At 42.5% G+C, this 13,483-nt stretch overlaps 2 protein-coding genes across 3 annotated transcripts; both read right to left on the bottom strand.

Moving 5' to 3' along the window:
- Positions 1-203: 203 nt before the first annotated feature.
- On the bottom strand, positions 204-3,670 carry DNAJC9 (DnaJ heat shock protein family (Hsp40) member C9). 2 transcript variants are annotated; one of them, XM_082486252.1, is made up of 5 exons: positions 3,441-3,670; positions 3,116-3,256; positions 2,640-2,894; positions 1,763-1,842; positions 204-1,030 (listed from the first exon to the last, which is right to left on the bottom strand). In XM_082486252.1, exons 1-4 carry the CDS (start codon positions 3,618-3,620, stop codon positions 1,777-1,779), a joined length of 642 nt encoding a protein of 213 aa, XP_082342378.1. In that variant the 5' UTR covers positions 3,621-3,670; the 3' UTR covers positions 204-1,030; positions 1,763-1,776. The 2 variants fall into 2 exon arrangements, with proteins under 2 accessions (XP_082342378.1, XP_082342377.1); XM_082486251.1 differs by having other exon boundaries at positions 1,763-1,846.
- Positions 3,671-4,448: 778 nt separating this feature from the next.
- TFAM (transcription factor A, mitochondrial) lies at positions 4,449-13,313 on the bottom strand. Its single transcript, XM_082486489.1, has 7 exons — positions 13,229-13,313; positions 12,979-13,106; positions 10,848-10,918; positions 9,411-9,560; positions 7,824-7,919; positions 6,788-6,844; positions 4,449-5,215 (listed from the first exon to the last, which is right to left on the bottom strand). The coding sequence occupies exons 1-7, from the start codon at positions 13,294-13,296 to the stop codon at positions 5,009-5,011; spliced, it is 777 nt and encodes a 258-aa protein (XP_082342615.1). The 5' UTR covers positions 13,297-13,313; the 3' UTR covers positions 4,449-5,008.
- Between the last annotated feature and the right edge of the window lie 170 nt (positions 13,314-13,483).

Below are 13,483 nucleotides of genomic sequence, written 5' to 3' on the forward strand. Positions count from 1 at the left end.
AAACCCTAGGAATACACAGAACCAACTCCGTTCTGTGAATTTTTAAGTTTAGTACCTCACCTCTGTGTGTTAAGAGAATTTCTGCATAGTCACATACCTGCTGCGGTCTCATATTCTTCCTAAGGCATCTGCCACAGGCAATCAAAGACCAAACACTAGGTGGCCCTTTCATCTAACATGGTATCACCAGCACTAACGCCACAGTTAACAATACAGCCATATTTTCAGCTGCTATAGAAAAGTATATTTACTTGACGGAAATCAGTCAGAAGAGTCAAGGCAATCAGCTTGCTTAGAACAGCTGCTTAGAAAGTGTACAGAGGCCTGGGAAAGCAACATAGGACAGAATTCTGCAAAAACTTCTCATTTATTAAATCTGCAATTTTCCAAAGTAAGTTTATAAAACCAACTGGAATACCTGAAAAACACCTGTTGGGCTGAAGTGCAAAGACCTTTAAAAACAGCAGAAGGTTTGTTACAAAAGAAACGTGACTGGCAAAAAGATAAGGTTTTCCAACTCAGAAGCCACAGGAGCCGGCACTGAAGACTCTTAAAGGTGTGGGATTACGTTGTTTTACCCATCAGCTGGGTGTTTGGAAGGAAGGTGCTTTAACACAAGTTTCATAAACACCTAGGCATCCCAAACATCATGCCACTTCCTTACTGTAACAAAACTTTTAGTCAAGAATCTGTTTGATCTTAACTGAAGAGCATCCACAGTATTTTAAACAGTAGCACCAGAATGCTTTGTCTTTCTTCTTCATGATGCATTCTGTATCATACCTGCCCCGTCACAGCAAGTTGATGCACACACACTCTGAAACAGTAGTCCAGAAAAAACTCGGAGGTTCTCCCAAATCCACGTGTTCCCATACAAAACAATACCTGATATTTCAGCCTACAAAGTTCTTTATTTCTTTCCTTTCTTTCCTGCAGTTGTCTTTCCTCCTTTTTTAGCCTTATTCCCATATTTTGCTTCCAGTTGCGCCAAAAAGTCATCCATTTCCTTTTTTCGATCTTTATTTCTGCTCTGAAGGAGGGAAAACAACAAACAACAAACCTCAAAACTTTTACTACTTCCCAATACAGATTATACTATTGAAGTTAAAGAGCTACATAAGATCTCGGAATATATTAGGCAGGCAGTACAAGCTACAGGAGGTATAGTACTGTCAAGCAAAAGCCTACTTGCATACTCTAGGCTCTATACCTAACTTCCAGAAGTATCAAGATGGAGGTTAAGAACAACTATAAAAAAAAAACTTGTAAGGCTAGGAAAAGCAAAGCAATTTCTAGTTTAGACTGAAAACTCTTACAATGAGGCATGAACATTCTATGAAGCCCACTGGACAATAAGAAAGAAGAAAGAGAAAACATTCTGAAAAGCAAAATGTGAAGTGTTTCTTTCCTGATCACCAAGATACAAAAACAAAATAGTAAGACCTATAAACTTCTACATCTTTATGGAATCCCTCAGAAGGAAACAATCATTAACGCTTCCTAACTGCCTAAAACTAGAAGTTAAATATTTTGATTGCAGTAAGGATATTAGAATAGCTTTGTTAATTTTAAGAAGACACAGGTAATAAAATCCATACCATACTCTGACTATTAATTAAAGTAAGTATAGTTAACATTAAGGTCAGGTTTTAACCTCAGGAACTTGGAAGAGTTGCAAGGATCCAAAATACAGAGATGCTCAGGGAAAACACTATTATAAGCCAGTAACATAATTATCTTCAACAGATATAAAAAGCCTTACTTGAATCAGCGCTTTCAAGTCATCTTCTCCACCAAGACCCAGTTCTTCTTTAGTCTTTTCTGCCTCTCTAGCTTCTTTTTCTGCCTAAAATACCAAACTAGTTTTTAAAAAAGTATTTTACATGTTACTTGACAAAGTCTTATAGTGGTTGCCAAACTTTTTTTTTTTTTTTTTTTTTTGCATCTGTATACAAATAGCTGCAAGGAAACATGAACAGTTTCCAAGTTTGGCCACTGATGAGAAATCAGTGAAACAAAGCCCATTCTGGTTCCACAATTTCGTAAAGTGGGACAGGTTTTTGCTGTTTCACAACACTGAATGCAATGTCCATCCCCATCTGTGTTCCCCCCACCCACACTTTTTCAGTCCTAGCAGCTATTACATTTTCTTTACCTTAGAGAAAGGTTACTGTGATGTGCATATAACATTCTACAAAGTGTCTAAAAAAAACCCAGATTGGACAACCCAGGTTCCACTTAGTTTAGAATGTTATTTCACACTTGCCAAAAAGTAAGCACAATATATTTCCACCCCATGTACACTTCTTAACAACTCTAGCAACTCATGGCTTTGTAAGTAAATGCACAAACATGCTAAACTGTAATAAGCCATTGTGTATAACAATGAAATAAAAGAAAGAAGTAATAGGCAACAACCCATTACAATTCAAAAGCCTTTCGCAACAGTTTGCGGTAGGTGGGCGCGAAGAACACAGGTGACTAAATGTGGAAGTCAGAGATACTGAGCAAGATCTGTAACCCAGCATTCCTGTGGCAAACGTTTGTCTTAAGAACAGTTTCATTTATTTCTACCAAGAGACATTAAAAACTTACTATAAATGTTTCCCTTTGGTCCCTGACTGATTGATATAACCTACCCGCCTTTTTCTTGCGAGCATTTTCTGCTTAGTCTCCTTTACAAAACCTTTGTAGGACGGGACTTCTCCAGAGTCAATGGCTTTTTCTATGATTTTCCGTATTCTTGGTTCATCTGTATAGTCCACACACAACACGGACTCCATTATTCTGTCCATGTCACCCTCAAAATCCATGTACGCTGCTTTAATATCAGCTAGCTCTTCTTCCGAATCTTTGTAGCTCTTTTCGAAGTCTTTGATATCTTTTACAGTGATCTGAAGCAGAGAGGCAACACTTATTGAGTTACAGGATTTATTCACCAGAGGGATTTAGGAGACAGCATAAGAAAACCTAGTGTTTTACACAAAGCCCGTGAGGGAGACAAAGCTACAACTCTGAAGCAGGGGGCTTCCCCTTCCCGGAGGGCTTGCCATCCCGCTGAAGTGAGCCCTGCGGGGCCCCACCGCCGGACCCCAGCCCCCAGCCCGGTTCTCACCTTCTTGAAGAGCAGCCGCCAGTACTCCTGCCAGTCCCGCTCGCCCCCCAGCGCCTCGCCCTCCTCGTCCACCCTGCCCTGCTCATCGTACACAGCGCGCTGCTCCGCGTCGCTCAGGACGGTGTACGCCTTGCCCAGGATCTGTGGGGACACGGGGGCCGGTCAGACAGACAGACAGCCCCAGTCTGCCCCAGTCAGTCAGCCAGCCCCAGCCCCACCAAGCCCCAACCCCAGTCAGTCAGTCTGCCCGAGCCAGCCCGCCCCAGTCTGCCCCAGCCCAGTCAGCCCGCCCGGTCAGTCCGTCGGGGCCGCCGCTCGCCCTCACCTGAAAGCGCCGCGTCGCCTCCTCCTTGGCATCGGGCTCGGCGCGGTCGGGGTGTACGCGGAGAGAGGCGCGGTGGTAGGCGCGGCGGATCTCCTCGAGCGAGGCCTCCCGGCGCACGCCCAGGACGCAGTAGAGGTCGGGGGAGCCAAAGGCGGCCTCGCACTGCTCCAGCAGCCCCATCCCGCCTCACCGCCCCGTCCCGTCCCGTCCCGCCGCCACAAGAGCGCCAATCGCCGTCTCTCGCGAGACTCGGGCGGGCGGCTGTGCCGCGCATGCGCAGGGCGGGCGGCGCAGCTGAGGGGAGGCGGGCGGCGGGAAGGGCGGGCGGCTCTGTGCGGAAAATTTTAGGGATTATCCTACATAAGCGCTCTCCCTGGCGGCAGGGCAGCGCTCCCGCAGGGTTAATTTGAGGAGCAGGGCAGGAAGAAGGCGGGAGGTGGGTGCAGGGCTGCAGCGGGGCTATGCCCGGCCTGGTGCCCCCCCCACCCCCGTGGGCAAGTTACAGCGATCTGGACTCTCATCGCTCCCCCTCAGGGACCTGCTGGGAACCTCCTGCTGAGGATGAGCCTCCTGCCTGTGAACTCAGTGGTGTGTTCTCCTGCGAAGGAAGGAAGCCAGGAGAGCTCGGATACAGTTACCATCAGTAAATTTACAAAATACAGAAGAAAAGGGGAAGAAAAAAAGGCAAAGGACTCCAATTTGGCTTTCCATTTCCCACAGATAAACAAGGTTTGTGGGTCATTCAGGATGGATGAAATCCACCACTCGCCTGCCTTCTAAAAATACATATTCTCCAAAATACCTGTAAGACTTCTGTTACAACACACAGATCCCAGGGAAAAAAAGAAGCAGCCCTTCAAAATACCTGTATTTATTCCATCAAAACCCAAAATTCTAACAATTCACACATTTTTTCCTTCCAGGCAGTCCCAAATGTGACAACAGGAAGGCAAAAGTGTTTGCATGTATCCAAGCAAAACCACGGAATAAAAGCCCAATAAAGATACATTTATACAAAACTCATACAGTCTTTAATTAAATGCACCATAAGTGGTATACACAGATTGATACGTACAAAAGAAAAGGACAGATGTGTAAAATAAAAGTTGGCATTTTACATTTCCTGTGCCTTTTGTTGAAATGTAGAACATTTCTCTTCACAACTGATACCATGGAGGGAATAAAAACACAGCAGCTTTAAGTCAGGTTTCAGCTCTTATTTACAGAATTTAGATGGTGATGTTGTAGAATATTCTGGCTTTCATAAAAAAAATCTTATAAAAGCTAGCTGCTACCTACCATTATTGGAGAGCTCTGCTGATGTCAGTATCACTATTCACAGCTTGATTAACCGGTTATTGTGGGACAGCTGAGGCCACACCTGCAATGATTACTTCAGTCGCTTCCGAGAGACGCCGACTCCTCTCCTACCTGATCACCTCTTCTACTTCTCCAACGGGCCCTTTGTAGGGTTTCCAAATTTCAGTGCTAATGCTGACTGCAGCATTAACACAGCAGGATAAAGACATGACAACCAAAGGGGATTCGATATAAAATACTTAACCGTTTTATTCCTCTGATTTTTTCAATTTTGATTTCGCCTTGCTTTCATGTGAGGAAGCTTTGGCCGTTCCGCTTTCAGCAGTACTCTTTTTTGGCTTTTGCTTTCTGGAACGTATCAGGTCTTCGCGTCCCAGTTCAACCATTTTTGCTTCCCATGACTTTATTTCATTCTCGTACCGAACCTTATCATCTTCGGCGAGCTGCAGGTATGGCTGGAAGAAAACCGGGTATCAACAGTTACGGAAGGGTCTTTCTCAGGATAACTGCCATGTCACATCCCCCCCCCCGCTTTGATACAAAGGCGACCAGACCTGTGCAGTGCACATCTGTCCCGGTTTGAGCAACACAGGATTGATTTCTCTTCTAATGCCTGAGAAAATTGCACTTTTAGAAGACTCTTGTGTCTGAATTTGTGAAAATATTTACTTTATAGCCAGCTATGGTGTGCTGGTTTCAAGGTCTGTGTTTTTGAACTCACCAGGTGCGGGGATGAGGAGGAGCGAGACCCGGGCACTTGACCCAAGCTGCCTAACAGGATTATTTCATACCATAAACATCACATTCAATATAAATGATAAAGTTTGCTGAGGAGTTCTCTTTCTCCCTTGATGGCGGTGATCCCGAGAACTTTTTGCCCCAGTGCCGGAGCCCTGAGCCCTTCCTTTCCAAAGCTACAGTGCTGGCAGCATCCCACATTTGCTGTCCCCTGCTGGGAGTGCACAGCTTCCTACTGATAAAATGGGCTGAGTATAATCCCAGTATATTTTATATTGCTATCGGGATCAATACTGGTTCTTTAGTATTATTATTGTTAATTATTTAGTCTTATTCTATTAAATCTGTTTATACTTCAACCCTCAGGCTTCCTTGGTTTTCCTCGATTCCCGTTCCCGGTAGGGGAAGGGGTCATTGGGTGATAGAATAATTGTCTAAATGACAAATTGTCGTGGGTTCCTCAAACCATAACAGCATCCCAGGTGTCCACTTTCATCTCCAGCAAATTAAAAAACCCCAAACATCAAACTTGCACAAAAATACAAAACCTTAGCATTGAATTATGGTTACCTCAACACAGAGTCGTTCCTGAAGAGGAAGTTTATTCAATATTACTACTAACAGCTAAGGCTTTTGGAGTACTGGCTTGAGAGAGCTGGCTTAGGTAAGGAACAGGAATAGATATTTCTGCACAACTGCTTCAATGTTTCTTTTCCTGCAGAAAGAACGTGAACCTAGTGCACGTTCAAAGTACACATCCAAAACAATCTAGAAGGGCATTCAGGAGAGGGGATGGAAAAGTACAGAAGACTTGAAAATTTGGAGTTTTATTCTATTTCAGTATATATTATCAGGTACATGTGTTGTAGTTTGGGCATCTGCAGGTTCATATTTCAATATCCCAAGAAAGAATAACTATTCCCAAGATAGAATTTTGTTGCTTTTACCTGTCAAAAGCCTTTCTGTGAGCAGCAAATTACTATACTGGCATTTAAAAATATTATATATTACTAGAAAAAATCAAATGGTTGCGAATTATTCCAGCTTCCTCCCTAGATGCCACTCTGCATCCATTTCCAGGCATATGGAACTTCCATCCTATCCCACGCACTCACATTTCATCAACATTTTGAAAGAAATGGTCACTACTAGAATAAAAGTAATGAGTATTTTCCTCAGTATTATATTTTGAACAACCAAGTTCAAGATTTTGCATGAATTTATTAATTTTGACTCAAGTTGGTCATTTTCCGATTAGATCAGAGCCTCATCGAAATCCGCTGACATACCTGCTTCTGAGAACTGGACAGTTTTCGCCACGCATCAAATAATTGTTTCAGCTTTGCCTATAGGATACAGAATACACAATACATTAGGATTATTTTAACAGCAGACTGACCACAGAAGGTTAGAGATGAATGCCACACTAGTAAAAGCGAAGTATAAACCAATGGAAAAAAAGCACAAAGTCACGTGGGCTTAATACCTGACCCTCTTAATGTAGGTAAATAATAAAAGACACAGTTCAACAAGTTGCTGGGCATCATCTGAGCCGCGTTTACAGATAATATAAGCACGCAGCAGTTGAAGTTAGCCCGCCGCGAAAGCGGACAGACAGAACAGCTGAGCTGGTTTATAGTAACCTGATCGCATCTCACCGTGCATACTGGTTTCATTTAAACCAAGCCCTAACTTAAGCCAAGCCCACCAGAGAATTAACCATGTTCACAGGAAACTTTGTACCACTTTGGGAGTATTTTGCCACATGTGCGTCAAACTGGGCCGCAGCTGACTGGAGATGCCTGCCTTGTGCACAGTTTATTTCTCGTTTTTTTATTTCCACCATCCTGATTTGCTGACTAAATGCACAGGGTAAGGAATATATTAATTAGGCACACAAGGGAGGTCTTCAGCGCTTCAAGTGCGGCAATCCACCAGCGTAACTTAAATCACCCCAAAGTGCAGCACTGCTACAGAAACGGTAGCAGACCACCACAACCATTTGAAAAACTAACGTATTTCTACGGTACAACAAAGACAAGTAGAATTCTCTCTTCACAGAAGGAACAGATGGAAGTCTGTAATGCTGAAGTGCAAAAACCAGTGCAAATATTTTAAGTCTGTATACCCACAAGGCAGTTAATATAGGACATGCCACCAGCAGTACAGCCAGAAATTCATGACAGCCGAAAAAAAAAAAACCACCTAAGCAAAGCAAAATCCAGATAATGAAGTGTTGAACAGTGTCTTTGAAAGTCACAGAATCCAAAACCAGATTTTCTGAATACAATCGATCTATTTAAAGAACAATCTTTCCTGACTTACCGCAGGTGAAATCCCCTCACTTTCTTGAAAGTTTTCTGACACGAAAATGTTAAAGCCGCTACGAGGTCTTTTAGGTTTTCCAAGCACGGTCATTTCCTTTAAAAACAACAAGAAAAGTTATTCAATCTACCAAGCATGCATTTTGCCAAAACTAAACTTACCATTTGTCTTTATATTTCATATAAAAATCAGGTTCAAATTCTTTTTTTTTGTGTTTGTGTGTTTTATTCTGTAAACTGGACTGTACATCAAGATGCTTTGGTTATTCTCACCACTTGTCAAGACTAATGCCAAACTATATTAAGAAAAGATAAGAACTTTAATTTTTAGACATTAAAAAAAAGGCATTTTAAAACTGATTCTTATTTCAGCTAAGCCTGCCAGAAACCAAAGGCTGTTACTAAATTCCACTCAGTAAGAAAGTCACGACACTAAGTTTTCTATTATCTTCATAAGGCTTTGGTTTCTGGTGCGAAATACCATATACTTGCAGAGAGGAGGGCACACACCTAACTGTAGGAGGTGAGAAGGTGCAACAGAAGCAGCGGATTTCCAGGGAAACAGAACTAGGTTTCTGCTATCTGAGTGCTTTGCCTACAGGGATGATGCTGAGAGAGGGGAAGTACAGCAAGTGATGGATGCAATTACTCTTGTTTTCTCCAGCCCTAAGACGTTCCCACTGCAGCCTGGATGCTGCAAGTTGACATCTGCTTTAGGTATTAGGTATGCCAATTACATTCCTCGTGGTGGATTAAAAACTTCCTCTAAGTAGGGGTCTCTTAAACCAAATTCATTTCACTTTTGCCAGTCAGGGCAATGTCACACCTGCAGTTTAATTCACAGAAACGAACAAGCAATAAGTAAACCCTCAAGTGATTTTGCCACTGGACAAACCACACTATTGTACCTTTACAGATGGTTCTGTCTCTCAGGATTTATATATAAACCAGCTAAAAGGGAATAGGGAAGATGATCTGCATGAATAAGTCAATAAAGACACTGAGAAACATGCCTCTATGCAGTCCTAATTCAACATGTCAGCAGCTACACGGGTAGCAAAGTGGTAGAACACAAAGAAAGGAAGGAAAAAAAGCTACTTCAAGCAGCTACTACCTTGTAGGGGCCAGTGAAGTAACAGATACAAGGCCTTTGTGAAAAGCTATTTCTGGATGCCTTCCCAACCAAAGAAAGTGTTGCTGGGTCAAACGTCTTTTATTACCTATCATTCCTCAGGCAGCTTTAGGAATAGGAAGAAGAAAGCATAGAGAAGCTACCTGTGAGCACAAAGGTATGTGCTAGTTCTGGTCTTCAAGCAGAGGAAATAACAAGCCACTAAAATAACTGCTAATACCACCAATTATTTTTTCCATGGGTAGAGGTTTGGGTTTTGTTTTGGGTTTGTAGTTCATTTGGCTGACTTTTTTGTTTGTAGTTGTGGGTTGGGGTTTTTTGTTGTTTTTGTTTGTTTATTTGTTTGTTTTATATATTTTGAGAGTTTCTTTTGTATCTCTAAACATGCCTCAACTCTACTCTGTGTACTAGACTTCAGGTTCCTTGAGAGAAAAACAGGAGCTTCAAAATACTTACTCTTTTTGCCCTGAACGATCTTCTTTTTGCCAGTCGTTTTCTCCTTTCTTCTTTCAAAGCTGCAGCCTGTGCTGGAGTTAGCTTTGCTTTGTATGCGGCCAACTGCTCTGAGTATCTTTGCCAGTCTGTCTTTCTAGCTTCCTCATAAACCTACAACACAAACAATCACCAGCCTTAAGCAGATGCTTTCAGCCAGAAGTGCCTGACCATTAAACAAGCTAACACTTCTAACCTACTATTAAAAAAAATTACAGACTAACCTGGTACATAACATTTTTAAAGTAAAGCATCGATTTCAGATCTGTTTGATTAGCTGAATGGATTCAGAAGAACTCAGATTCAAAACCTGGGCTCTTTCCATGAATTATCTCGGTTAATCTGATAACATGAGATGACCCTTCAGATGCAGCTCAAAGCAGTTACAAGAAGGAAAAGCTGAAGGTTGGCTGAAATGATTACTAAGAGTGTGTATACCCACTGCAGCACACAAGTGTTCCAGTCACCAAACGCATTGCCACACCGGCCAATACCAGGTACAGGAGCATCATAAAATCATGGCCTTGGTACCAGGGCACCAAGCATCCAGGCAGATGTGAAAAATCACCATCCTGTTCTCCATTTCAGACATACAAATGAAAAGGCGTATTTTATACTAAGGCACATAGAGCCCGAAGTCCAGAAGGGATATAACAGCACTTCAATCCTATCGAACAAAGACAGTACTTCAGCTAGAAAACTGCAATTGGTTCCTAACTGAATCTAACTGCTAACTGCAATCAAGGAAGAACAATCATTACTTTGCTATAAATGGCACTTATATTCAGCAATGATTAGCAATTCATGGAGATGTTTTACATTATCCCTTGAAACTGCCACTCTGAAAGAAACTTCACTACTTATGACAAAAAACAAGTGCATTAGAAGAAAGTTATCTGTAAGGTCTCTGGTTACTATCTAATCAGCAGAAAAAAAAGTTGGTCCTTTCATCAAAATCAACTGAGGTTTCACCTCCCTTATGCATACGAAAGCAAAACAACTTTACAACACTTACGTTATCATACATGCAATGCACACACATACACAAATTACCATTCTAAAAGAAATGAGATATTGGTTCCCAGCCCTACAGCCCCAGACAGTGAGATCTCGCTCTTGTTTCTCTGGCAACAGATTAAAAATACTAAAATAAGGTCACGTGTAGAAGTAGCAAAGTATCTTCCGTGAGTACTTCAGAGCTCTCAAGTCTCTTCAGAATTTTTTTTAATGTCTGAACCTTTGTATGCAAGTACTTTTTTATTGTCATTTATAAAAAACAACCAAGAACAACAACAAAAAAAAACACAACAGAAAACAAAAAGCAGAGGACACCAAACCAAGTAAAACAACCATTAAGACTCTATAGAGTTCAAAGCACACAGGGCAAAGATACAAACTTACCTGCTTCTGTGATGCTGGTAACTCCTTCCAAACACCTGCTATTTTTTTAACCAGCTCGATGTTACTCATTTCTGTACATTGCAATTTGAAAGCAAGAAAATAAAGATCAATATTGTATCTCCAGTAAGCGTCTTCAATTTTTCCCAAGGAAGGCTGTCACTAGTATCTTTTCCCTGTACAAATATATTTTCCTCCTTTCATAAAACTGATTAGCTTAGTGCAGCAGGTACAGGGAACCCTAATATTTGGGGAGGGGAGAAAGTCCCTGCTCTTGGTTCAAACTTGAATGAAATGTGCAGTTATAAACTGAAATACCATCTCAAGACAAAAAGCTATTACAACAGTTTCTTTTTTTTTCTTTTGAGCTTGATCCTTTTTTATACAATGCAAGATGGGCTGAACTTGGAAGGGGGACTGGGGAAGAAACCCAAAGTAAAATTTCCAGTTCTCTTTTTTTTTTGGCAAAAAGAGCCTCCTGGATTCTTCAAATCCAGTACAATGTGATCTTATCCACCTGATATCCACAGGCTTGATATTTATTAAAATTAAGTCCTTTATTTACAACATTATTCAACAGAAGTAAGATTAAAGAAAAACTAATTTCCTTCTCCCACAAACAAAATTACAGTGACTTGAATTTGCTTTGTTTTTCAGCTGCCTGCCTTTAACTCTGACCCTTGCGCTATGGTCATTCAACAATGAGGTTTCCAGCCAGACATGAATTTCTGAAGGAGGGTGGAGGGGAAGTAATAAAAAAAAAAAAAATAAAGAGCTCAAAGGTGGTGGAAAGAGGATATAAGCTTTTCTCCTCTTGAAAGATCCTTTACAGGCTTTCCCTCTGCTTCACACTAAAAGCAAAAATAGATCTTCCTCTCTCCCACCTCAAATGTAAAGTCCAGCCATCTCAACGGTGGAAAAGCAGAACTAAGCTCTTATCAGTAACCTGACTTCCAGAATTCTGGAAAAACAACACAGACGGGGAGTTTTTAGTACTCTAAGTACTCCAGTCTTAAAACCTTTGAAAATATGATGCTTTGCCCACGATAAAAGAAAACAAATAAAATTATCAGGTTATTTTTGAACATTACCTCTATTGGAACAAGAAAGCCCAAAATTCTCAATTTGCACATCAGATATAGTACATCTATTTGCAGATTATTCAAATTTTGGAAACAAGTAGAAATCACTGCTGTGGCATGTAACTACAATAAGTTCTGCAAGTTCAGTTCTCAACCTTTCAGACTGTTGAACTCCTGAACTACCAAGGGAAACAGGGCATCTAAGGGTTTTCCCTATTTAAATTACCTCATGACTGGCCTAATACGACCATAATTCTTTAAACATTTTAACAATTACTTCAACAGTATTTTCAAAATCAGCGTAGCTTTCCATTTTGCTGCTCTCTGACAGCAGGAGTGACAATATTGCCCATAAATGAAGTTTTTTATTGTAACAGTAAATTGAATAGTAAATTAAACATATTCACAGAAAACCATTTTCCTCCAAACACATTTACTTTTTCTCACATATACATTGAGGCAGTCCAGTATGTGTAGTTTTTAAATTACTAAGAACCAAAATAAAATCATATACAGCTCGTTATATCAATAATATATTGATATATTATTGCACACAGACTTAAAGGTGACGGAAAACCACAAATCATTGCTAACGTGTATTGCCCAGGTGAGCTTTTTTCTTCAAAATTTTTTTAAAGTTACATACAAGCGTTTCCTTGTTTGAGTTATTAAGTATAGCAGACTGAGCCAATAGGTGTACAGGCAGTGAGTTACGGCAATACTGAATTTACCTTTGGTGTGCTAACGGATACCGGGGTGGGTTTGGTCTACCTGAAATGGGGGTGATGTACTTTACGACGTTTAATTTTACCAAACAGCACTTTCTCCCAGCTTTACTTTTACATCACGCGTTCTGGAGGGAAAACACCGTAGGCAGCTAAAGCGGTGGCAGCTTTTTGAGGCGACTTTGTATTTCTAAAAGCACGAACAAAGCCAACTGGGGTACCCTCGTTCCCTTCGTGCCGCATACCTGGATAATTACATTATTATTCTTCTGCCTAAAAGCAGAACCATTTCCTTTCGGGGAGCGGATTTTCCTTCAAGAAGCATACCTGGATTTTTTTGCCTAAAAGCAGCATGGTTTTCCTTCAAGAAGCGGAAATAGGCCGTCAGAGGCCGCTTCGGGCGCTCGTCCGAGCTGATCCCCCTGCAGAGGCACCTCTCCGCCCAGCCGCAGGCCCTGCGCACAACCGCACCACCGGTTACCGCCGCAGCGGGGGAGGCCGAGCGCCCCCGGCTCGCCGAGGAGGGACACCCGCACACCCCCTCCATCCCCCCGCCCCGCTCCCCTCCCGCCCGCACCTGAGGAGCCGCTGCGCGCCGCCGAGGAGGGCCGCGGCCCGGCCCAGCAGCGCTAGCGCCGCCGCCATGCCTCCCGCCTGTCCGCGCGCACGCGCGGCCGCCGCCGCGGGGCAGGCTGGGAGAGGGGCCGCTGCGCGGCGAGAGGCGTGGCTGCCCACCGCCGTGACGCGAGCGGTGGGGCGGAGCCACGGGCAGAGGCACCGCCCCCGTGGGCAGGAAAGGCCGCGCCAAGGTGACCCCGCGGGGGCGTGTGCG

This window comes from Vanellus vanellus, assembly GCF_965231255.1.
Source record: "Vanellus vanellus genome assembly, chromosome: 7".
Lineage (NCBI taxonomy): Eukaryota > Metazoa > Chordata > Aves > Charadriiformes > Charadriidae > Vanellus > Vanellus vanellus.